At 42.9% G+C, this 24,711-nt stretch overlaps 1 protein-coding gene across 6 annotated transcripts in view; it reads left to right on the plus strand.

Annotated features, from left to right (window-relative positions):
• The first annotated feature begins 1,026 nt into the window (after window positions 1-1,026).
• Window positions 1,027-24,711, plus strand: part of REEP2 (receptor accessory protein 2) — a 35,256-nt gene continuing 11,571 nt past the window's right edge. The window contains exons 1-10 of one of the 6 annotated variants that reach the window (XR_009744044.1): window positions 1,063-1,205; window positions 1,440-1,512; window positions 7,234-7,310; window positions 8,475-8,543; window positions 8,748-8,868; window positions 9,424-9,537; window positions 9,906-10,053; window positions 10,663-10,820; window positions 14,391-15,058; window positions 15,092-18,164. Coding sequence is in view for 5 of the 6 variants with exons in the window: in XM_061457177.1 (XP_061313161.1) it covers window positions 1,174-1,205; window positions 1,440-1,512; window positions 7,234-7,310; window positions 8,475-8,543; window positions 8,748-8,868; window positions 9,424-9,537; window positions 9,906-10,053; window positions 10,663-10,820; window positions 14,391-14,465 (867 nt within the window). In the remaining variant the exon portion in view is untranslated. Of the gene's footprint in view, window positions 1,206-1,439; window positions 1,513-7,233; window positions 7,311-8,474; window positions 8,544-8,747; window positions 8,869-9,423; window positions 9,538-9,905; window positions 10,054-10,662; window positions 10,821-14,390; window positions 18,165-24,711 lie in introns of those variants that run through there. The other 5 variants (XM_061457177.1, XM_061457178.1, XM_061457179.1 and 2 more) reach the window with 5 other exon arrangements.

A 24,711-nucleotide genomic window follows, 5' to 3' on the forward strand; every position in this document is an offset into this window, starting at 1 on the left:
AATCATTTTGTGGCCATTCATATCCAGAAGCAGATATGACAAAATGTTCTTTGTCACTGTGTGTAGAGACATTTGTTTTTTCAACTCTTAGATGTAATGGAGAGTTGCTAATACTTTGTATTTTTCATCATTGCTCGTTATACTAAAGTTCATGCACTCATTAGAAGATTCTTCTCTAAGCAGCTCATTGCTTTTGCTCTTACTCTTTCTTTGGTCTCTTTTCATACAGGCTATTTGGCAAGTGATGAGACTTTGCCATAGTGCCTTCCTTCAGGGTTGGGTTGGGTTTTTTTTGGTAGCAGAAGAGCTACGATAGCAGCAAATAATTTTTTTTAATTAAAAACCAGCTTACATAATGGTCAACATCATCAGGAATCTGTGTACAGGGCCTGCTCCATCAGCTGTAATGCACATACAGGCTACCGGGGGGAGGGGGGGGAGGCAGAAGCGGCCCATTCATTAGCTGTGGCACTGCCTGAGGACGGGGATTCTGGCGGAGTTGTTGAAATGTAACAATTTTTGGTCTTTTGGTATGCTAAAGCATGCACATTCGCGCCCCACAACAAGGGGGTTTCACGCTCCTTTCCCCGTTCAGCCTTGTCTGTGTAGTTAAGTAATCTCTGGTCTCCGCTGAGCTTTCCAAGAACAAGAGCACCGGATGATCATGGAGACTACGACGCCTTCATCCCTCCGCTTTGACAACGAGTTAGTTTTGGTTTACGTCCGGCTTTGCGTGGAAGCCGTGGGCCTTTAAAATGCTTTTAAGCTTAATTGCTGATGCCTTGAATTGCCCAGAGGAGGCGCCTTTACAGAAGATGGCTTCTCCCATCCTGGTCTCTATTGCTCTGTCTCCGAGCCACCCCGGGTCTTAGTTCGGCGCTTTCCCCTCGGTAACTCTCTCACGCTGTGCATACTGCTGCTGCCACCGTGCCGGGAGCTCCGATCGCTGCCCTCCCCGGGCCTGCTGCCGAGGCTCGGCCACCGCCGCTCGCGCTCCCCACGGCCCCGCCTGCACGGGGGGGCAGCCGAGCGCCGGGGGCTCCGCAGAGGCGCGGGGCGGGATGCGGGAAGCGTTCGCCCTCCGCGGCGCCGGCTCCGCCCCTTCAGGCACCCAGGGCGGGGCTGCGCCTGCTGCAGGACCCTGCCCTTCAGGAGCCGCTTCCCGCCGCCGCCATGGTCTCCTGGATCATCTCCCGCCTCGTGGTGTGAGTGCGGGCGGCCGCGGCCGGGGGTGTGCGGGGCGGCCGGGGCATGTACGGCGGTGCCGCTGCGGGATCGACTGCGGGGCGGGCGGCTGCGGCGAGCCCGCGCGGGCTGCGCGGCCCAAGGGCGGTGTTGCGGAGGGGGCGAACGAGCCCCGCCTTGGGGGAGTCGCCGGGGCCTTTTCCCGGTTGCGGCAGGTGGCGGTCGGGGTGCTGAGCGGTCTGTTCTTCTCGCAGGTTGATCTTCGGCACCCTCTACCCAGCGTACTCCTCCTACAAGGCCGTGAAGACGAAGAACGTGAAGGAATATGTGAGTTGGGGCTGGCCGCGCCGGCGCAGCGCCCTCCCGCCCCTCGCGGCGGCTCCGGGCTGTCCCCGGGGCTTCGGCCCCGCAGCGCGGCTGCGCGGGCAGCAGCCCCCGGCGCTCGGAGAAGTTGGCGGGGAAGGGCGCGTACGAAGGCGGGAGGAAACGGAGGAGATGTGTTTTTTTCTCGCGGGATGCTGAGTGAGGAGGGAGCAGGGCGGGAGCGCTGCGCAGTGCACGCAGGTGGAGGTGCAAGGCACATTCTTTTTTCCCGTCTCGTCTGTATTCTGTGTCCCTTTACAGCTTTTTCAGTAGAACTTTCGTTGTCTTCCGAAAAGCTGAGTAATCCTGCTTGGTTTGTGTCTCCCTGCCAGCCGTGCTTGTGATCAGTGTTCTCTGTTAGTCAACGCCTTATCTTCCTTCCGTTCTGGAATCGGTTTTACCCTGTCTTACATCGTCATTACAGTTACCGCATTTAAAACACCAAATGCTTTTTAGGGATGTGATGTGTCATCTTCGTACAGAAGGGGTATTCTAAGTTGATCAGTGGAGATAAGAGCTGTTTGGTTTATGGGTGGGATGAGTTTCTGTTATCTAGAGCAAGAAGTAACCTGATGGAGAAGAAATGGTGAATAGCACATAGTTTGTCAGTATTGCCTTGGTGTGCCGTCTGAGACTTCTCATCCCTCTCAGTCTGATTGCTCCTTTAGAAATAACACGTCGGCTATAAACATTGCAGGATCCGTTTCTGTCTCATGGTTCTTCTGTCCTCTAGAATTGCCTAGACCTTTCCCATGTGCTGGCTTAAAATTCAGCCTACTGTTTTTTGAAGAAGATGCCAGCTGAGGTGAGAGTCTTGCTCATAGTGGACAGCTTTACAAACCACAACATCTGGCTGAAGTATTTTGGGGTTTGCTCTTGAGTTTTGAGGGCTTTTTATACCAGTTTCAGTAGAGAAGTCAAAATATGAATGTTCATGAGGTAACTGATACAGTTTTGAGTGAGTATTAGAGATACAGTCAGAGATATGAAGAGCCTTACTAAATGTTGAAATTATGAAATTAGAAACTGAAAAGAAAGTATAACAGAAACTATCTGGATAATTGCATGATCCTGTGACTTCATAGTTATCTTTGAAGTTATGTATGAAATAGTATTGTATACTGTATTCTTTGGCCTTCCTCTCCTCTCTCCTTCCTGTTGCCTGTAACCTTCATTTATTGCATGAAATGCGTATTTTTTTTTTTTACCCAGAATTTTATTCTGGCTCATGAGTGTCACGGAATGGTTGTGTTCCAGCCACGGAATCTGTGTTGACTTTAAGACAGACTCAGATTTCAGAATTTAAAATTGTTCTGTTGAGAACTTGAGGGGAAAAAAAGAAATTTTTTTTTTTTTGAAACTCCAGAGTTTGCTTGTTCTGGAGCTCAAAGACCTGGTAAATGTGGAGCCTTTGAACGTGTGGCTATTCTTTACAGCAAAAACTTGCGTCTTTTCTGTGGATAGGTTAGCTGTGGAGGTACGTAAATGCTGTGTTTCCTTGCAGAATCTGATTTTCTTTTGGTAGATGTTATCTAAATTACTGTAAGACTAATCTTATGGCAAAAAAGAAATAAGACACAGTACTTGAGTATCATAAAGTTATCTTAACAATAATATCAATTTATCATCTGGTTGTGAGCCCACTAGGGCTAATGTAGAAAAGTATGGCATTCATTTTGGGGTTTTGTTTAACATTCAATTGAGACTGTTTTCCTGATGTACATAGTTCTGCTTTGCTACAGCAGAAAATTCTCTCTTGTTTTTAGTTTCAGTGAAAATACTGGAGTTGGCTCAAGGAAACGTATTTAAACTGCTAAATCTGATTTTATACTATAAATTATTTCTCTTTGAGAGGACTGTATCAGAAATAAGAATTTAGACATTGGACTGGTGTTTGCCTAAGTCATTTATGGTTGGAGGGCTTCTTCCTTAACATAAGATGGGGGGAAAACTGATCTTATTTGGAAAACAGGGCAGGGGGCTGTTCTGTTCAAACTATTCTTCATATGGAAAACTTGAATGATGTGCTCTGCATTTTCAGAGCCAGCTGTGTCTATGTAATACTATTTGCTTGTAGTGCTTAAGAACCAGTGTTGGTGGGGGAGACAGATCCTACAGGATTGAAGGTTGAGTTGATGCAGACCAAGCTACCACAAGCAGTCCATCAGTGGCATCAGAGTACAGTGCAGACTTTCTCTTTTCCCCAGCCATGATACAAATTTGAGAAATCCTTGAGCACCTGTGACAGATTGCTCCTAGTAGCTCAGAGTAGTTTAAAAGTAATATCTTTCTTACGTGTCATCTTCACCTTTGGTCAAATCTACCTTCCAATTACGCTTATGCATTTACTGAATTTGTTTTTGTTCTTTGTGCAACTTGGGAGACTCTGGGCAGTTAGCTGAAATTGGTGGTCATCAGCTTGAGCAGTAAGATGCGACTCCTTTTAATGGACTGAAGAAAAACATGGCCTGGTTTGACCCTCAGTTTTTGAACATGTTTGTAATCTGTTACTTAAGAAACATCGTAAGATGTTCTAGTTTCTGGTCATCTGCACATCAGGGACTTCTAGAGCTAGAAGTTGAATCCTTCTGGTTTATTTAAGAGCTATATTTTTCGTCTTCGACTGCAGGGCATAGGGTTAAGGATGGCAGGAGGAGACAGAGACCTTTGCCCAGTATCAAAGATGTGAACACAGAGTATTTAAATAGTAACAAAGCAGTGTTTTTTGTTCTTTTCTGTTCCTCTTCTGATACTTCTAGCATTCTGTTAGCAGAATGAAAATGTACAATGAGCACTGAGCTTACGGTTTCATCAGGCTGTCTACAGTGACCACTTCTGAGTGGCATGAGCTAATTTATGTTATCACAATAGTTTTCACTTAAGAAAAAGCAGATAGTCTAAGTTCATTACTTGGTATTAATGATATTTAGTGACAAAATGTCAACTGGAGATCCATCAGTATCCGTTTCTGAATTCTTGAATCAACTCATACCTAATCCTCTATATAGGAAAGTATCTTCTGCACATTTTTTCATCTTACTGTTCACAACCTTTTCAAGAAGATGTGCAGCACAGATCTCAACACTGATTCATGTGTCATCCCACTGGTAACCTTCCTTGTTGTGAAGAATGGCAGTTTATTTTTACCCTCTCTTTCCTCTCTTTTAACCAGTTGTTAATCCTCAAGAGTCCCTTCATTTTTATCCTAGACAATTTAGCTTCTTTGAGTGTTTATTCAGGCCTGTCAGAAAGTTTGTAGAAACGCGCCCTGCCTGTGAAGGAAGCACTGTATCAAGAGCCATGGAAACCTGCAAAGAATTTCGCTACATTTGGGAAATTAATTTTTTTTTTCTGAAAAAAACATATTCCTAATTATATAGAATCATAGAATAGTTAGGGTTGGAAAGGACCTTAAGATCATCTTGTTCCAACCCCCCTGCCATGGGTAGGGATACCTCACACTAAACCATGCCACCCAAGGCTCTGTCCAACCTGGCCTTGAACACTGCCAGGGATGGAGCACTCACAACCTCCCTGGGCAACCCATTCCAGTGCCTCACCACCCTAACAGGAAAGAATTTCCTCCTTATATCCAATCTAAACTTCCCCTGTTTAAGTTTTAACCCGTTACCCCTTGTCCTGTCACTACAGTCCCTAATGAAGAGTCCCTCCTAGCATCCCTATAGCCCTCCTTCAGATACTGGAAAGCTGCTATGAGGTATCCACGCAGCCTTCTCTTCTCCAGGCTGAGCAGCCCCAACTTCCTCAGCCTGTCTTCATACAGGAGGTGCTCCAGTCCCCTGATCATCCTCGTGGCCTCCTCTGGACTTGTTCCAACAGTTCCATGTCCTTTTTGTGTTGAGGACACCAGAACTGCACACAATGCTCCAGGTGAGGTCTCACAAGAGCAGAGTAGAGGGGCAGGATCACCTCCTTCGACCTGCTGGTCACGCTCCTTTTGATGCAGCCCAGGATATGGCTGCTTTCTGGGCTGCGAGCGCACACTGGAGCCGGCTCGTGTTCATTTTCTCATCGACCAACACCCCCAAGTCCTTCTCTTCAGGGCTGCTCTGAATTTCTTCTTTGCCCAACCTGTAGCTGTGCCTGGGATTGCCCCGACCCAGGTATATGACCTTGCGCTCCTATAGTGCAAAATATGTGCTAATTGTTTTTATTACTGCCTTCATTTTGCCTAATATTGAAGTAAGATTTACTGGTATGTAGCTTCTCTGAAATCTCTCGCCCATTGGGATCCCTATTTGCCACCTTTGCTTTATTATTCTTCACACGCTTTTTCATACAAGAGCTGATTTATGTTGCTGAATTGAAGAGTTAAACATTTGTTTAATAGAGTTGCTTTAGAACTTGAGTGAATGATGCCTGGTCCTGTTCAAATGGATGATACAAGGGCAAAACTAAAGGCAGGAGAGCACCATAAAATACAAGTTTTGCTACTTTCTGTGGTGAAAAAATACATAATAAAGTGGAAATAATTTGGACTACTGATCACTATCTTCAGAACCATCCACCGTGTTAGAGGAGTTGGATGCAGTATAATTTTTGTAGGGTTTTTTGTTTGTTTTTTTTTGGGGTTTTGTTAAGGAAGTTTTGGAAGCTCTTTCAAGAACAGATCACCAAATTCCCCAACACAGACAAGTTTGGGGAGATAACTGCTTTTATAACTTCATTTGCTGTAACAAAGACTGTCACTAAACTGTTCATGTAATTTTCATACATGGATTAATGTGTGGCTTTAATATGTGGAATTTCTTCAATTTGCTTTTCATGTCTATTCTTGATGACACTAAAAGTGCTAAGTTGATTTTAGCAAAGGTGACCTCTTCTTTCCATTTACCTGCTATTTATTTTTATGTCTTAACAGCATAGAAAACTGGCAGTTTCCCACATAAGATATCGACTCTTTTACTATTAGGCATTTTTGGGTAGCAGTTTTTATAATTCAGCTGATTCAGAGACTTGCTACTAAAACAGGATGGGGGAGAGTGTGTGTGTTAATGGGGGATTATTTTATGTTTGCTTTGAAAGAAATATCTACTGCTTGGAAGAAAGGTGTGAGAAAGTAGGGAGATAGATGACGGGCATACAGATGTACCTTAACAGCACAAAGTAGACCTTAAACAGGAAGATGAGTTTGTGACATGTTTTTTGCTTTCTTACCTCTCTTAACGAGCCTTTATTTAAAAAGAGCTTCTGTGATTTCTGGGCATAATGATTAAGGCAAATAATGCTTACTAATAAGAGCAAAGTCCTATATCTCTTGGTTTTGTGGTTTGGAAAATACAGGGCTACAGTTTAAACTTTTGTGTGTGTGTATGTATTTATTACAATAATCATGATACATGAAAGAATATAACTTCTTGAAGTGAACTGCTTGCTCTTTTTAGATAGCTTATTTGGGGCTTTTGCACCGTTGCTCATGGTACTGCAATAGGGTGTGCATTCATCAGTGTACCTGTATGCATTTAGAGCACATTAATACTACATGTTTTCCCAAACTATAATGTACCATTAAGTATGGACCCTCCTCCATTATTGATAATATATGCCCTTCTTGTTGTGGAATTCATCGTAATGTGTGGAGATGATGAGTCATTTTTACTGAGAAGACGTTTTGCCTTTTTCTGGATTCTGATGGATATGTATTGAGTGGTTGCTCTTTTGCAGGTGAAGTGGATGATGTACTGGATTGTGTTTGCCTTTTTTACCACTGCAGAAACACTTACAGACATTGTTCTTTCTTGGTGAGTTCCTTGGCAGTATGGGATGGGGGGGGGGGGGGTTGCTTGTTTGATTGCTTTTTAAAGAAGGGAGGAGTAGTGTTAGGATGCTAAGAATAAACTCTCTTTAGGCATTTTCAGTCCCTCTGAAGAGTCTGCAGGTTTGCAGATATTGTGGGTAGTAGTTGCTGTCTTACCTTTCTTCTGTACTGGCAAACAGTTGGAATAAATGTGCAGCGTCTGTAAGAGGATCTTCATAATTTCAAACATTTTTGAGAGACTTAATTGGAACTGGTGAAGTTTGAGAAACAGAGGTATAAAAGATACTTAAAAACAAAAAAAAGATGGTAGAAGGAAGGGGCCTGTTTTGCTTTGCCAGGCCCTTGTATGGAGGAGCAGATCAAATGCACCTCTGTGCTCCGAGAGGTGTTTTCCATGATTAAATTCTCTTCTACTAGTGGGAGTGGGGTGGAGTTGTGGGAAGCAGGTTCTTAATCCTTGCAGTGCTGTGTTTTGTGCTTGGCAATATGGACGCCTCCAAAAATGACAAATCACTATTACGTGTCTTCAACTGAACCTTCCGAACAGGCAGTCTTCAGTTTCTTCGTTTGCTTTAGTGTTTGAGCTTTGCGTACATCTCTGACAGAATACTAGTCAAGAATTCTATCTCTTAAAGAAACATGAAATGGCCACACATGCCTCACAAAAGCACTCATCAGTTTTGCCTCTTCCTGCATAAACTTTCAAAGGCAAAGATCTAAAAAGAACAAGAGCTTTGGCTTGTTCACATGCTTAAAATGGACTGCTAAAACCAGAAGTCTCTTACTACTAACAGAGAAAGAAAGTTTTTGTTCACTGGTTTCGGTCTTTGCTACTGTTTCTTCCCAGAAACTTTATTGGGTGAGGGTTAGAGATGAGATGTCCATGCTGCCAGCTCTTTTCTATTTACACTGGTCCTCCTGTAGAGTGTTATCTGTGGAGTACCTACTGGAAGCTTCAGAAACTGAGCCATCAGCCTTAGCAGGAACTTCAGATTTCTTTTTCTCCATTTGAAAAAAGGAGGTCATAGTTGAAAACTTTGGAAAATGAGATGTAAAGTAATGCAGTATTAATAGCCAGGGGATACTCTCTGAACAAACTTCAGAATGATGAGAGTAGCTATCAGATTGTAATTTGGTGTGTTTGCAGGGCTGAGAGATGCCCTGTTTATGGAGTTTTCATGGCTATGGATGAAAGACTAAGTGAGACTCGGAGCAGGTATGTTCTAGGATTCCAGAGGGTTCTGCTATTATGACCTGATATATTGATTCTTTTGTTTCTGAGCCGTTATATCTTGTCTTTGTTCTTTCTGCCTGTACTGCTTTCTGCCAGTTGTCTCCATCTGTCCCTGTGCTAATCTTGATACCAGTTCTCCATCTTTCTCTCTGTCTCGCTCTTCCTCCCCCCACCCCTTTCTCTCAGGTTTCCCTTTTATTTCGAGCTGAAAATCGCATTTGTCATTTGGCTGCTCTCCCCTTACACCAAGGGCTCCAGTGTCCTCTACAGGAAGTTTGTGCACCCAACGCTCTCCAATAAGGAGAAGGTACTCACTTGTTAGAAGATACTGACCTGTCTGGGAGGTGACCGACTTTTGATTCAGTTATGCTGCAATAAAAACTGAAATGCAGGAATCGTGCTTGTGCTGACATTAATCGATGTAGAATGATTCTCTCTCTGACAGCAGTGGCATCCTGCAGCTTACTGAAAATTGTAACATAGCCAGTAGTTTGCCTAATGCTTAGAAAGCATGTTTGACTAACGCAGTGTCATGAGCCCTTATTGTCAGTAGTTAAGCTCTTCGAATTACAATATGAGCAGCATGTTCTGTAGTTACGCTGTTTTTTCACATTGTCAGTTTAAGCAGCTCCTTTGTTTCGGTTGTTACAATTTGGAAATAGCATACTTCGAGGAAAAGTTGCATTTGCAAGCTTTCTGTAAGTAGCAGAGAAGCTTCAGTTACGTGATCAATGACAGCTGTTGATGGTAGTCTGGAAGAAAGTGTCCAGATGAGCTTTGGGGCTTTAAGGGTGATGGTGGGGGAACTTTGATTATGTTTGTAACAAGCAGCTAAATGCCATGTTCCACATTACCTTCCTAGGAAATCGATGAATACATTACTCAGGCTCGTGACAAGAGCTATGAAACCATGATGCGAGTTGGCAAGAGAGGGTTAAACCTTGCTGCCAATGCAGCAGTTACTGCAGCTGCAAAGGTAATACAACACCTTCTGTAACATTCAGGAATCCCCCAGAAGTTTAGTTTTGTGTGCCAGCAATTAGTAGTATGAGTTTGTTAGAGATGCTGGTACCTGTGGACACCAATCTACTTTTCCTTTCCTCCAGTTTGCCTTGTGATTAATTCCATCCTTTGCCTTAAGAAAAGTGAGGAAGAGTGGAATGGATTTTGCTTTAACCTCTTTTCTTTTGGTCTTGGGAGCATACTTTTCTTTTTCCCTTTTCTCTTTTCCCAGAGTACCCTACTGGGGAATAGGACACCTTTTCTCTTCTTCTGAATGATCCCATGTGAGATGATCTTGGTGAAGGCGAAGTTCCCTTGACCCTTACTATTTTGCCATCTTAGGGCCAGGGAGTTTTGTCTGAGAAGCTGCGAAGTTTCAGCATGCAGGATCTCACTCTTATCCGGGATGAAGATACTGTGCACCTGCGAAGCCGGGAGCCTCAACTGCACCCATCTGGTGGGAGTCTTCTTGAAACCATTGAGGATTCAGGTACAGAACACTGTCCTGGGTTCAGGAGTAAAAGGATTTTTTTCTCCTTCTTAGTAGCTGGTGCAGTGCTGTGGTTTTGACTTTCAGCCTGGGAACAGCACTGATAACACCAATGTTTTTAGTTGTTGCTAGGTGATGTTTACTCTCACCAAGGACTTTTCTCAGTCTCATGCTCTGCCAGGGAGGAGGGGAAGTCGGGAGGAAGCATGGACAGGACACTTGACCCAAACTAACCAAAGGGATATTCCACACCACAGCATGTCATGCCTACTGTATAAACGGGGGGAATTACCCAGAAGGCCAGATCACTGCTCGAATCAGGCTGGGTATCGGTCGGAGGGTGGCGAGCAGTTGTATTTTCTTCCCTTGTTATTTCCTTTATCATCATCATTATTATTATTGGTGGTAGCAGCAGTGGTTTTGTGTTATACCTTAGTTATTGGACTGCTCTTATCTCAACCTATGGGAGTTACATTCTTTCCATTCTCCTCCCCACCTCTCTGGGAGTGGGGGGAGGAAGGGGCAGGGAGTAAGCGAGTCGGTGGGCAGTTCTGAGTTACTGCCTGGACTTAAAAAGTATTTGCTAAAACTTTCTCTCTTATTGCTTAGCTTCCTGTTACTCCTCAGGAGAGGAGAGCAGTATGGCACAGAGGTCTAATGGAACCCCACTGGAGACTAGAACAGACCCATCAGATGAAGATGCAGGAGATAAACTTCCTAAACGTACCCAGAGTCTCAAAACTCCTAAGAAGATGATGAAAGCTGAGGTAAGCTGGTGGGTAAATTATTCCCAGTACATACGTTGATTTGTGAGGTTTGTTGGAAGGCTCTGGCTTCATAGTCTCACTGCATTTAAAAGCTGTTTACATGCAAGGTCCTACACCTGGGTCGGGGCAATCCCAGGCACAGCTACAGGTTGGGCAAAGAGATTCAGAGCAGCCCTGAAGAGAAGGACTTGGGGGTGTTGGTCGATGAGAAAATGAACACGAGCCGGCTCCAGTGTGCGCTCGCAGCCCAGAAAGCAGCCATATCCTGGGCTGCATCAAAAGGAGCGTGACCAGCAGGGCGAAGGAGGTGATGCTGCCCCTGTACTCTGCTCTTGTGAGACCTCACCTGGAGCATTGTGTGCAGTTCTGGTGTCCTCAACACAAAAAGGACATGGAACTGTTGGAACAAGTCCAGAGGAGGCCACGAGGATGATCAGGGGCTGGAGCACCTCCTGTATGAAGATAGGCTGAGAAAGTTGGGGCTGTTCAGCCTGGAGAAGAGAAGGCTGCATGGAGACCTCATAGCAGCCTTCCAGTATCTGAAGGGGGCCTATAGGGATGCTGGGGAGGGACTCTTCATTAGGGACTGTAGTGACAGGACAAGGGGTAAGGGGTTAAAACTTAAACAGGGGAAGTTTAGATTGGATATAAGGAAGAAATTCTTTCCTGTTAGGGTGTGAGGCACTGGAATGGGTTGCCCAGGGAGTGCGAGGTATCCCCCACTATGGCAGGGGGGTTGGAACTTGGTGATCTTAAGGTCCTTTCCAACCCGAACTATTCTAGGATTCTAACTTTGTTGGACTCAGTCTTTGCTAGTTGAATCCTACATCAGAGGACTTGCTGTCTACTTGCTGTACTAGTCTCTAGCTTTTGTATTTTTATCATGCCTGTAAGCCTCTGTCATAAGCTAGGTCCTCGCTTCTCTTTCATTCAGGTTTGTGTTGAAGAGTGGGAGCATTAGATATTTTTAACATGTTTTGTTTACTGTCTCTTCTTTCCTGACTGTTACAGTCTGAATATATAATACTACTGTGACATTTATCCCTGGGACAGCTCTTTCTTCTCATCTAAAATACATTAGTTCTGTACCTAGAACTAATGTGCCTAGAACTAATGTTAGGCCTTCCTGGACTTCTGCATATTAGATATGGGGAAAATGTAATTTCCCCCTCCTCAACACTCCCCACACCCATCCTGCTCCTTCCCCACCTTGAGGGTTTTGTCTAGAAGTTCGGGTAACTAGTCACTGTTGCCATCTCCTCTGTATGCCATGGCTTGATCCAGGATATTTACAGCCATTCAGATGGGGCATGAGTTGCCTGTATTCTTATTATTAAACAAACCATATAGGAAAATAAAGGCAACTGTGTACAAGAGTCATTTTAGCTTAACAGTCTTTTGAGGTGCTTCTTTCCAGGTTTTGACTCATACTTGAATGTTTCTTGTTGTTTGATTTGCACATGATAAAATGGTTGTCCCTTTTTGTGCAGTGTGATCTTGTTTGCTTGATTCAGCTCAGGCTCACATTGTTGAGCTTTTCAGGCTAAATATTGAATTATTTGGTGGAAAGTAATTGCTTAGAGCATCATTTTTAGTTGTACTGTTAACCTCATCTTACAATGTACAGGAAACTTTTGCGTATGATTAAGTACCGTTTATAACAGAATCACAGAATAGCTGAGGTCAGAGGGGACCTTTGCAGATCATCTGGTCCTACCCCACTGCTCAAGTGAGGCTATCTAGAGCCTGTTTCCCAGGACCATGTTCAAATGGCTTTTGAATATCTTCAAAGATGGACATGTACACATAAAGATGCATTTAAAATCAGACTGAATCTTTTTTTAATGCCCAGGGCTTACTTCTGAGTTGACCCCTCTTCTTTCTTCTCTAGCATATTAGACTGTATGTGAAAACCAGAGCAACAACATTTGATTCTAAGCTTTCCTAGGGAGAAATTTTTAAAGTGAAATCATGGAAAGAGAGTAACGACTCTTCAGTGCTGTTTATTCTGAATACAGAAATTCCAGTAAAGCCCTTTTGCAGGCATATTGGGTCTTATGCTTGGTCTGTTTGGAGCTTTAGTTCAAATGTAGGAATTGTAGGAGACCTTGAACTGAGATGTCTGAAATTGCCCAGAAGGTCTGAATTCATTACAGATCATAAATGCCCTCTTCTTGCCAATATCTAGAATGAAAGACACTGGACTAAAGTGTGCAAACCAGTTTAAGATATTTCTACATCTTTCGGATAATTGTCTTTGGGATTGCAGTCAAGAAGCACAAAAGTTATAACAGTGAAGTGTTATGTGAATGGTACCAGTTAGAAATATCACTATGTCTAATCTTTTGTCAAGACAGCTGACTTCAGTTTTATTATCATACTTGCCCAGCTTTAGAACGTCTTACTCTTCTGGTTGCTCTTTGACGGATATGCTCAGACTGATTTGGTTACTAAAAAAACCAAAATGGATGGTTAAATAGCTTTTCTGAAAAAAACAGATGACATGAATTTTCATCTTTGACATCTTTATCAGCAACATGGGCAGTGGGATTGAGGGCACGCTGAGCAAGTTTGCCAATGACACCAACTTGTGAGGTGCAGTTCACATGCTGGAGGGACAGGATGCCATCCGGAGTGACCTGAACAGGCTGGAGAGGTGGGACAGTGTGAACCTCATGAAATTCAACAAGTGCAAGGTCCTGCACCTGGGTCAGGGCAGTCCCAGCACAAATACAGGCTTAGTGGAGAATGGATGGAGCAGTCCTGAGGAAGACTTTACCATGTTGATCAATGAGAAGCTCCCCGTGACCCAGCTTCATCATGCACTTAAGCCCAGACCCCCCCCCCCCCCCCATGTGCTGGGCTGCATCCCCCAAGCGTGAGCAGCAGCTCAGGGAGGGGATTCTCCCCCTCTACTGTGCTCTGGTGGGACCCCCCTGCAGTCCTGATCCAGCTCTGGGGCAGCAGCACAAGAGGGATGTGGAGCTGTTGGAGTGAGGCCAGAGGAGGCCACAGAGCTGCTGCGAGGGCTGGAGCAGCTCTGCTCTGGAGCCAGGCTGAGAGAGCTGGGCTGGGTCAGCCTGGACAAGAGAAGGCTCCTGAAGGGGAGACCTTAGAGCAGCTCCAGTGCCTAAAGGGGCTCCAGGAGATCTGGAGAGGGGCTTTGGACAAGGGCCCATAGGGACATGCCAAGGGGAATGGCTTTAACCTGCCAGAGGGGAGACTGAGATGAGCTCTTAGGCAGAAGCTCTTCCCTGTGAGGGTGCTGAGGCGCTGGCACAGGGTGCCCAGAGAAGCTATGGCTACCCCATCCCTGGCAGTGTTCAAGGCCAGGTTGGACACAGGGGCTTGGAGCAAGCTGCTCCAGTGGAAGGTGTCCCTGCCTGTGGCAGGGGTTGGAGCTGGATGAACTTTAAGATCCCTTCAACCCAAACCAGTCTGCGAGTCTATGAATAGGGTCATCATATTATAGTTGTTTTGTCCTCTGTTTTCACTCTGCATTCTTGTATCTTTCTGTTAGACATTTAGGTGTTAAACTAACCCAAGATGCCTCTTTTTCTTTCTCCTCAGCTTCCAGTAAGAAGTGTCAAAGCCCGTCCCAAGAAGAAGGCTGCAGGCTCTCTTGCTTCTGTTGAGTCATCCTAAGACAGCCTTCCCTTCCCCAGCACCTCTCTCTGTCCTGGGATTTACCTGTCACTTTTGAGGGGAAATTTTCCAAAGGAAGGGAGCTGAGATTCATGTACATAACAGATACTGCTTTGTAGAGCTCATTCTGAGGCAAGGGGGAGGCTGGGATTCAGAACATGCAGTAGAGGATACACATCCTCAGGAATTTTCTCATTTTCATCCCGCTGTTGGAGGGAATGTTGATATGTCTGTACATAGCCTGTTGCTTTGGAATTCTCACTCTATAAACCTAGTTGAGGAGAGTCTTTGCTGGGAGAACTGACTAGGGTTAGAGACATCCTTTGCACAGAAGCTGGAAAAATATTAGACACTGGAGTTCCACAGGGGTGAGTGGCTTCCTAAAATGTCTTGTCTTGCTCTGGGTATTCTTCTGCAGCTGTGTGTTGTGAAGAAGTGCCCACAATGAATCATCCTCCTTAAGAATGGACTGAAACCAATCATATCCATCCCCTTTGAGAAGGTGACTGAAATGATGTATGCTGAGTGCTTTTGAATCTAACGGACTGGCTCATGGGAGGAGTATGCTAGATACACATTACTAGTACTGGAAGGTGAAGAGATTGGTTTTAATTTTTTTCTGGAAGGTGAAGGGAGATAATTGAAAAACTGAGTAATGAAGAAAATGTGCTCTTAAATGCACCTGTGGTGAAGTAGATACTGTAACTGTAGTTACCGTAATAACTGTAACAGTTAACTACTGAAAAAGAAAGTTGGGCATTCGTAAGATTTCAGCTCTTTTTGAAGCTGCTTGAATTTTATTTCAGGTTCTGTTGTTCATTTTGATTCCTGTGATACCATCAGTGTGAGGCGAGTCTCATGTGGTGGGAGAAGTTGGCAGGGAGACTGTTGCTTTGCCATTTAGTGGTTGAACTCCATGTCATCCTGATGCTTGTTCCTTCAGACAGTTTTTTCATTCTGGCAGATGACTGGGGAAAATCTCAGTGTAGTCTGCAGGCATGTTAAGAATTTCAGGAGCCCTTATCCTCTACTGGATTTAGGAAATCCAGTCATCAGGGTATGAGAACTAATAAATAGCTGATGTATGAATGTTGCTAATTTCAGGATTCCTTTTATGGGGGGTAAAAAGCAGGGAGTAAGGAACATTAGTGATTAATGAGTCCTCTTGCTTTATCCTACTGCAGCCCTTCAACAAGTTTTCTATGTTTCTTTGATAAACATGTGCCATGTTTATCAATGTCCTAAGACTTCAGCAGTATGTAACACTTGGGACAGAACTACACTGAATGTAGTGTATATATATATTGTGGGAGTTAAATTGCAGTGTTGCAGAGAAAATTTGTATCATGCCAAGCCATACTGGAGTCTAAGCTTTTGAACATTGTTAAGGGGAGATCCCCTGTACAACTGCCAACAGAGTCAGTGGGCATTTGAGATGAGTGGGGTTCCTGTTGAGATCTGTAATGGGAGAGCACCATTATAGACATGGTTGTCTAAGATCGTCAAGTATTCATTCAATCTTTAGTGAAACTAGTTATCAGAGGAACCTGGCTCCTCCTTCCCTACTGAAGATCATTCTTGGCTCTAGACGCAGACATTTGTGTTTGCCCACATCTTTTGCTGTCACATTTCTTAAATTACAGCAGATTGTTTACAGAGCCCCGTAATTTGCTGTTGATGATGTATAGAAGCTCTTCTGCAAGTAATAGTACACAAGTATTTCTATCTTAAAGAATAGCCCTTCAACAGTTTGTGAAGTTGAAGATGAGGACTGAATTTTTTTCTTGTTTCCTATTGTCCTGGTAGAAAATTGTTACAAATTTACTATTTTAAGAAAACAATTAAGTTAGTTTTATTTGTAGCTTTAAATTTAAGTCTTGACAAAGCATGTCACAAACTTGCATCTTCCCAGAAATACTTGTCCTAAATTACCCAGAAGGCAGGAGAAAACCCTTGGTGTGGCTTCAAGGTTTGAGTTTCACAAAGAAAAGAAAAAAAGGCAAGTATTTTGTTTTTTTAGTTTGTTAGCAAACAGTGCATACATGTCTCACTAGTACATGCAAAGCATGTCCTGAAGCAGGAATTCTTTCTGTTTCCAGAGGAAAGTTCTTTCTCCATCTAAGGGATAAAAATCTTTACTAATTATGGGGAAGGTTCAGTTGCGAGGAATTGCTGTCCTTGATTTTACTGTACTGAATAAAAGAGAACCGTTATTCTCTATATACCAAGTATCTGTATGACCACATTTCTGGATTACTTTTTTTTCCAACTAAAAATTTCCATAGCAAATCATTTGTGTAAATCATTGTGAGGGATTTGATTTGGAAGCCAAGGATTCATTAGTCTCCCCTTATGCTGATCCTTGTGCACTTTCCTTGTGCGTGTGTTGTGATATGTCAGATGGCTCTGCTTTCATAGAGTGGCTTTCCAGAATGTTTTCTGGAATCTCTTCATTTGTAGTAACTGTTCCTTCTTTGAAGCACAAAAAGAATTTCTGAAGACTCAGTTTTGGCATTTGTGTTTACCTTTGTCTTCTTGAGCTAAGTATTTTTTACTTAGCATTGTTGCTTGATGTTATTAGCCTGTGGCTATGCGTCAGTCTTACTTGTGAGTTTTGTTGTACAAGGGAATTAAATGACTTCTGGTTGCAAGAGACAGTCTGAAGTAGAGTTAAGGACTGTTATCTAGTATGTGATACAGAGCTGATGATGTCAAGCAGCAGAACTTACCCAGAGCAAGCAAAATATCTTAGCATGGACACTATTTTCTTCTTCCAGTAGAAATGTGACTGCTGGATTGTGCTCCACTTGACCAAAACCTCTGCACATCTGCCACCACCCATGTGACCTCTTAGTGAGTTGCTAGATACAGTTCTGCATTGGATGGCATATTTTTGTGTAGAAATTCCCTTGTTAATGAGAACACTGAATGTGCTGGTTTGATAAAATGCTTTTGTCAGCTGATACTCATTGTTTTCAGCAGGAAATGTTGGAATAGTTCAGCCGGAAATGTTTCTCTTCAGTATCATCTGTGACCTTCATTGTGCAATTAAGCAAATGGTTACATCTTCACCCAGCAGTAGAACCCACTGTGTTCAGTAAGTCTTCATACCCCCTTCCTAATATGCCTGGGCAGAGATTGAAAATAAGAGAGAAAATAATACCTAAAGTTGCAAGAGGGGTGGGGGTTGTATGTGTCAAATTTTGTGTGCCTAAAAATTGGCCTGAAATACCTGTACCATGAGATACAAAGTAAAGCCATGGCCACCTTTTGGAAAGAAATGTTGTACCTCCACATTTTATAATACTATGAATCAGGGTTCTGCTGTTGCAAGAGACAATAGTGAAATGTGGTTTCCCATCTGAGAAACCTAATGATTTCTTGCATAAAAGGAAACAGTGTTTACTTGCTTGGCAGTATCCTCCACGGTGAGTAAGAAATAGGAAGAGACTACTGTCAGGTTTTAAACCTTACACTTAAACTCAACATCTTAATTTCTTACTGTTCTTTATTGAGTTTCTGATTCTCCAGCCTGATGTTTCTGGGTCCAGGGTTCTGATTTCTTTTAAGCTAGTTTCCTTGGTAGGTAGAGGATGTATTAGAGGGATGCTAGTGTTCTTAAAATTGCAAAGCTTGTGCTGGGGAAGCTACACCTTCCCCCATTTTAGTGAATTGAGTTCCAATCATTGTTCCTTTGCAGTCTGGACTTTCTTCTTTTATACATCCCTCTCGAAAGTGTGACTCCCTCACAATATATGGCCAAGTCATTTTTGCCTTGAAAAGCAAGATTTCTAGAGAATCTTAACTTCCCAGAAATTGTTGTTTATTCTTTGCCATCTTAATCAGCGGGAAATACCGTGCCTTAGGAGGAAAGCTGGATAACTATGGAATACTCCACTGATTCTCTGATCTGCACATAGCATTGTATCAAGGAGGTTTGCATGTTACCTGTGAAGTGTCACTGTATGCTTGAGAGCAGATATTGAGTTGAGCTGAGTTCTCCTGTCTGTCTTCCAAACTTGCATATAATGCTGGAAAGTGTGGCTTATTGCCTAAGAGACAAATCTGGGGAGGGGTGAATATTGTTGCCCTTCTTTCTGATGGGGACACTGTACTGTCACATTACTCTGATACTTGCTGGGGAATTGCTGAATCACATCTCTCTCTAACTCGTCAGTAGTATAGCTTTTCTTGCCTTCGCCACTAAAAATTTGCAGTGTGCCACCTGGCTGAAATATCTTGTGCTGCTGCTTTCCGAGTTGCCTCTGAAGTCAGATACATGGAAAATCAGCAAAGTATTCTGAAGCTATATGAACTCATAGAATCTCGTAGAATCATAGTCAGTCGAGTTGGAAGGGACCTCTGGTGATCATCTAGTTCAACCTCCTTGCTTCTAGGACCAGTTGCCCAGGAGTTCCTGTGTGCTATTTGTGGTCTGGAGCTTACTGAGTTTAATATTTGAGAGGTGGATTGTGCAGAAATGCGTATGCTGTATGGGAATGTGCATCAGTGTTATTCTGGAGAAAGGATTCCTCTTCCCTTTTAATCTGGAATTTGGCACTATTACTGGATGCAATCAACATAACTCGGTCTTACATTATTTACAGGTATTGTTAACAGGCCTGCAGGCTTCAGAAGAGATCTTAAGAAGTGTTCAGAGTAACTTGTGAGAACAACTGAACAGTAGACAGTAAGCCTTCATAGCAGCTAAGAACCTGTCTTCTGTACAGTACAGAGTTGTCCAGGAAATGCTGCTGCTCTTCTGATCCTTGAGCAATACTTAGACTTTGTGCTCTATAGATCAGAGCCTGATTCCTCTCTTACAGCACCTCTCTTTTCTGTCTTATCCTTTCTAAGCTGGGCTTGAGCAACATACGTTGAGATTCTTGAACCTTTCATCACTTCGGAGCAATAAAGTTTGAATTTAACCTCTGCAGGCAGCTGATCTACAGGGAGGACCAGATGAGTATCAGGTGTCTCGCATGACTTTGCAGTAGCTATGTTGAGGGAGCTCCAGAGGATATCTTCCATCTGGGCAACTACCCCTCCCCCCAAGCCTACAGTTTTGGATGAACTAAATGCTGGACTTTGCTGTGGTCATACACACAGCTGTCTGTAGAATCCCAAAATTAAGCCAGAACTGCCAGCACTTTATTTCTGATGAGAATTTAAAATAATGAGTTAAACAGTGGCAAGTTGGTGGGTTTTTTTTCTGCAGTTTTGCAGGAAAAATTTAGGTCTCTGCTTCTTTGCTGAAAACCTTTCTGAAAACCCTTGCAAGCAAACAGTGTTTTCATGCTCTCTTTCTCAGCTCCTGTCCTTTCATGACCCGGTTAAGTTTCCCATGTTTTCATGAAGCAAAGGACTACTTGCATTTTGCTGAGTGTGGAGACATGAAAAATCCTGTCTTGTAGAGCTCAAATTTAGCATTTTCCCATTATTTAATCTTGTGACCTAGAATCGTGCAGTCACTTGTACAACAAGGCCTAAGGCTGGATTCCCAGATGGAATCTGAGCATCTCTTGCTGATAGCATAGTTTGATGTCATTCCCTTTTCTTGCAGTGGGTTCTGGCTGAAATATGTTTACTGCAGACCCTTTGGACAAGAGCGTTGTGTCTGTATTTAGCCAAATGTTAGAAATAACATTTGTGGAAAAGCTGCAAAAATGAGTGAACTCTAGAGGAGCAACAGTTCAAGTCTTCTGTAATACATAGCTTGTCTGAGACTAGAAGATTTGTGGCAGCAGTAGAAATACATTGCTATACTGACTTATCAAAGGTGGGGAATTCAGTCATGTTCTTTGCAGCAGCTCAGGGAGGAGACTGAGCCTGCATGGCAAGCATGTAAGATTTTTACATAAAAGGGAACTAAGTTTTTATCATAAGTACTGCTTAGTAACTTACCAAAAAGCAAGCAAGTTGAACATTTTTGGTGACTTTATAAAATTAGGAGGTAAATGATTATGATCGTCAAACTGGTATTGAATACAAACCCTTTGTATTCATGCTGCTACCTTTTTGGGAAAGCACTGAGGTGATGGACTCCTCACTTTGACTCCTCTGTTAAATTATTTCTCAAATGTTCTGAATGCCATATAGAGATAAATGAAACTTTTACTTTGACATGTGTCCGTTAATTCATATCTAAATTCAGGCGTGCTGAGCTATGTATGAGACAGTGTGGGTTGAATGAAAGCCCAGTAAGAAAATGGAGGAGCTGAGACAGCCCAGTAAAGATTACTTGAAGGACCTTCCTTGAAGTGCAGAAATTAGAGGCTGTGTAGCAATACTTGGTTTTGATTCAACATTTTCATGACATTTTCATGACAAAGTTCGTGTTAGCACAGTGCTGATCTAAAGGCCGTAAGGCAAGGGAAGGATTGTGAATTGCATGTTGTCCACCAGAGGGTATAACATACAGTCGTGGAAAAGAGAGCAGAGACTTTTCTGGTAACAGCTGACAGGTTGAATGTCAGTATTTCCTGTGTATGAGAGTGAAAGTCTTACCTGGGGGAGGGAGAGGGGGGAACATGACACTGATAAACTGGGGCTCTGATGAAGAAATACAGAGTAATACTGCAGTTAACCCCTGGCTAAGGCTGTTTAAACTTGCTGGGCTTTCTAATTGAGCCACTTTCCAGTGAGGCTTGCTGAGATTATGGTGTTACAGAATACCTGTCCTCAAATCTTTTTGTTGTCCACTCAAGCTATTTTCTAGCTCCTGGAAATATGGTAGTGTTTGTGACTTATCTCCCCCCCCCCCCCCCCCTTTTTTTTTGCGATTAGCCACTTTGAGTTTGTTTATTCAGTAGTGTTGCCATAATTTATACTCTGATTTTTTGTTTAGTATTTCCTTGTAAGAATGAGTAGTTTCTTTCAATTGGATCTGTATTCTGTCAAAATAGAAGCAATTTTAGTCTAAAAAATACGTGTCTGACAGTTACTATGATAATTTGTGACCATGGCAACAGAGAGTTGACATTCTGAAGGACAGGTTCATTCTTTGGTTGTTCGGGGTTTTTTTCAGTCACAATCTAATTACTGTTGCAAGCATTTCAGGGAAAACTCTGACTACCTTATTTCTTGACCGTACAAGTTCATAAAGGGACAAGGGATTTTGACATTATCTCACATCAGATTTTCATAGAACAGGTGATGGGAGTATGGGCTAAATGAGCAGAATGAGGTGCATAAAAACTGGCTGAATGGCCAGGCCTGGAGGGTGGTAATCAGTCCCAGGGAGCCTAATTGGAGGTCGGCAGCTATCAGCATACCCCAGGGCTCAGCACTGCGTCCAGTCCTCTTTAACATCTTCACAGTGGTCTGGATGAGGGGACAAGAGTGTACTCTCTAAGTCTGCTGATAATGCAGGACTGGGAGGAGTGGCTGATAGGCCAGAAGGTTGCACAGGAAGCAGCAAGAGATATGTAGAGTATCTGACCTTGCATATCAAAATAGATGGAAATCCTAATAGGAACCTAATTTGTTCTGCTTTTGAGAAAGAGGAGGTCTTTTATTTTCAGCATCCTAAATGGAGGTTTACAAACTGAAGGAAGGTTCAGGACATACCAGAAGGTTGGAAAGAGAAATAGAATTTAGACTAGAACTGGGGATTCTTTATTGTCAGACTTCGTAAAACCAACCAAACAAAAAACCCACCAGCAACAAGAATTGATATGTTTCTGTTCTGTTTTTTTCATCATACGATCAGTTAAATAGCAGTGCTTTCAGGCAGGTGCTATATTTCATCTACAAGTTGAGGATTGCCCTGACATATTTGAGATCCCAGCAGCATGTATTCCATTATAGGAATGCATTTTTAATAGTGATTTAAAGAGTTGTAAGAGATAGATATGTTACTGAGGGAAGTAGGAATGAGCCCTCATGACTGAGTCTCATAATTAGTGAATGGCTGTCTCTGCCAGCATAGAGCTTTAATGTAAAGGCTGTCTACTATCAATACTTAATGTCAGTTTTATAAGGAAATGTGCTGGATATAAGTATAGCCAAAGCCAAATCACAGTATTTTCCAAGCTTTCTCTTTTCCTAGGCCCTAATGGGGAATCTAGCAACTGAATGGAAATTACAGCATTGCTCCTATCACTTGCTAATTTGGGGCAATGAATATCTTGAATTAAATAGAATCTAAAATGCATTTAAAAGCCAATTTTTGTAAAAGCCAGCTGTTGTGACCATTCTGTATTTGCTGCAGGATTACAGTAACTGATAGTGGAGCCACTGTGATGCTCAGAGTCTGTTACCTCAGAAAAGGAAAACCAGAAGAGGCCAGCCCAAACTTATCTGGTTCAGCTAGTCCAGTCTCTTGTCTGATACTGCTCAATCTGTTTGATGACCAGTGGGCAGTCTGGAATTACACACACTGGAAAAGCCTCTTTCTGACTCTGTCACTTTTTTGCCCATGCTGTGAGGCATGGTGATGTTAAATGACTGGGTTACTAGGGTTGTTTTTTTTGAGGGGAAAAAGGAGTTGTTCAACTTCTTCCACTAATTTTTTGTAGTCATTAGAAGTTTGGTCACTTACTGCAGTATGACAACTTAAATGTAAAAAACCCTAAGTCATCCCAATCTTGTATTGAGCTTTGTTACCCAGACTCTTTCTAGGTATCTTTTTACATTATCTTTTATGAAGACCATTAAAAAAAATCTTGTACTATCTCTTCAATATCTTGCTCATTTGCTCTCATTTAGTTTCTCCTACTTCAAAGGACCTGCTGTTTTTCTTCCATTTCTTCCCAGAGTATGATAGAAAAGGTGTTATCGATGCGGATGTGCTTTCATTCCACAGGGTGGCAGCTAATCTTCATTTCCTTTCTCAGTTATTTTGACATTTCTGCTGGAAGCATCTTTCCTGGCCAAGTTCCCCTTTGACGCATTAAGGGTCATAAACATGTAAATACAGCCCTTCTGTTGGGGTTAAAGAGTGTTTGGAAAAGCTTATTATATTGTGTCTGTTTAAGCTGTATCAACTTGATGAAGACTGTAGCAGCTGACAAGGCAAAGCATCATGCAAGGGCTATATTTTGAATATTACATATTGCTGCCATTTTATGTGGGTATCTTGCAAGTGGTGCTCTAGGCATAACTGAACACAAGCAGAGGTGGCACCTTCTAGATAGAAGTTACTTTGCTAGAAGCTTAGTTATTGATGTGGGTGGGGGAGAGAGGTTCTGGAAGTTAATTATTAACTTTTTAGTCCTGGTTTATTTTGGCAGGCAAGTGTCTTGGATAATTTGAATTGAAATCTCCATGTGACACTAGAACAAGCATACAAGTTTATGAGTATGGGCTTTTGTTCTTTGCTATCAAGTTTACATAATTTCCTCCCACCCCCTGCCCTAGTTTCTTATTATTGATGCCTGTAAATATTTTTCATTAAAAGGCTGCTGGTTTTTTATCTTCTCAAATTGTTACAGTTTAACTCCATGTCTGTCTTACGTGTTTAGTCTTCTGCCATTCTACCCCTCCATTGTTGAATAAAGATATGAAAATTAATAGAGTCCTGCTGTTTCTGCCGTGTGAAAATCAAGGCAGGTTAGGAGAATCTGGTTTGTCCTGGCTTTGTTTCTTCACTTAGATGGTGCCTCTCAGTTAAGTTGCATCCACTCCTGAAGCTGTTAACTGAGGACTTGAATTCATATTGCATTTGTTAAGTAGATTTTTTGCTCCTGCAGGTACAGATCACAGTAAAATCAAATACTATTACTGGTATGCATCTCAGAGTCCTGCATAAATTTCAACTGCAGACAACTTCTTGGGAGGACAGAGGGTGGGATGAATTTATATGTACAGAGTTAGAGTGGTGAATATCCATTTCTGGGTGGAAGTGCAGAAGCATGCATGGTTAGTCAGTACTACATAGCTACTACACCCAGGCATGAAATACTGCACTGGTGAGGAAATAATTGCAGTTTGCAGGGCAGGTAGCAAGAGCTCAGCTTGCTTACTGAAAGCCTTGTGGTGCAGGGAGCAGACAGGGGGTGTGTGAAATTACGAGGAAAAAAAATGGGCTGTGAGAAGAATTGTCTGTGGTTATCATCAACAGTTGATCCTCCACAGGCCCTGCTAAAGTTGGTAGTCAGGGCTAGCAGTTGTAGTGACTGGGATAAGAGAACAATCTCACAAGGTTCTACTGGCATCAAGTAGAAACTTGGTGGTTTGGGTAGTACTGAGGTCTCGAGCTGATGAACTGTGGTCTCTAGATTTTAACAACAGCGCTGATAGACTG

The sequence above is a fragment of the Pezoporus flaviventris genome, unplaced genomic scaffold (genome assembly GCF_033815535.1).
Source record: "Pezoporus flaviventris isolate CSIRO_AGI_PZ_B2104156 unplaced genomic scaffold, CSIRO_AGI_Pfla_v1 ptg000023l, whole genome shotgun sequence".
Lineage (NCBI taxonomy): Eukaryota > Metazoa > Chordata > Aves > Psittaciformes > Psittacidae > Pezoporus > Pezoporus flaviventris.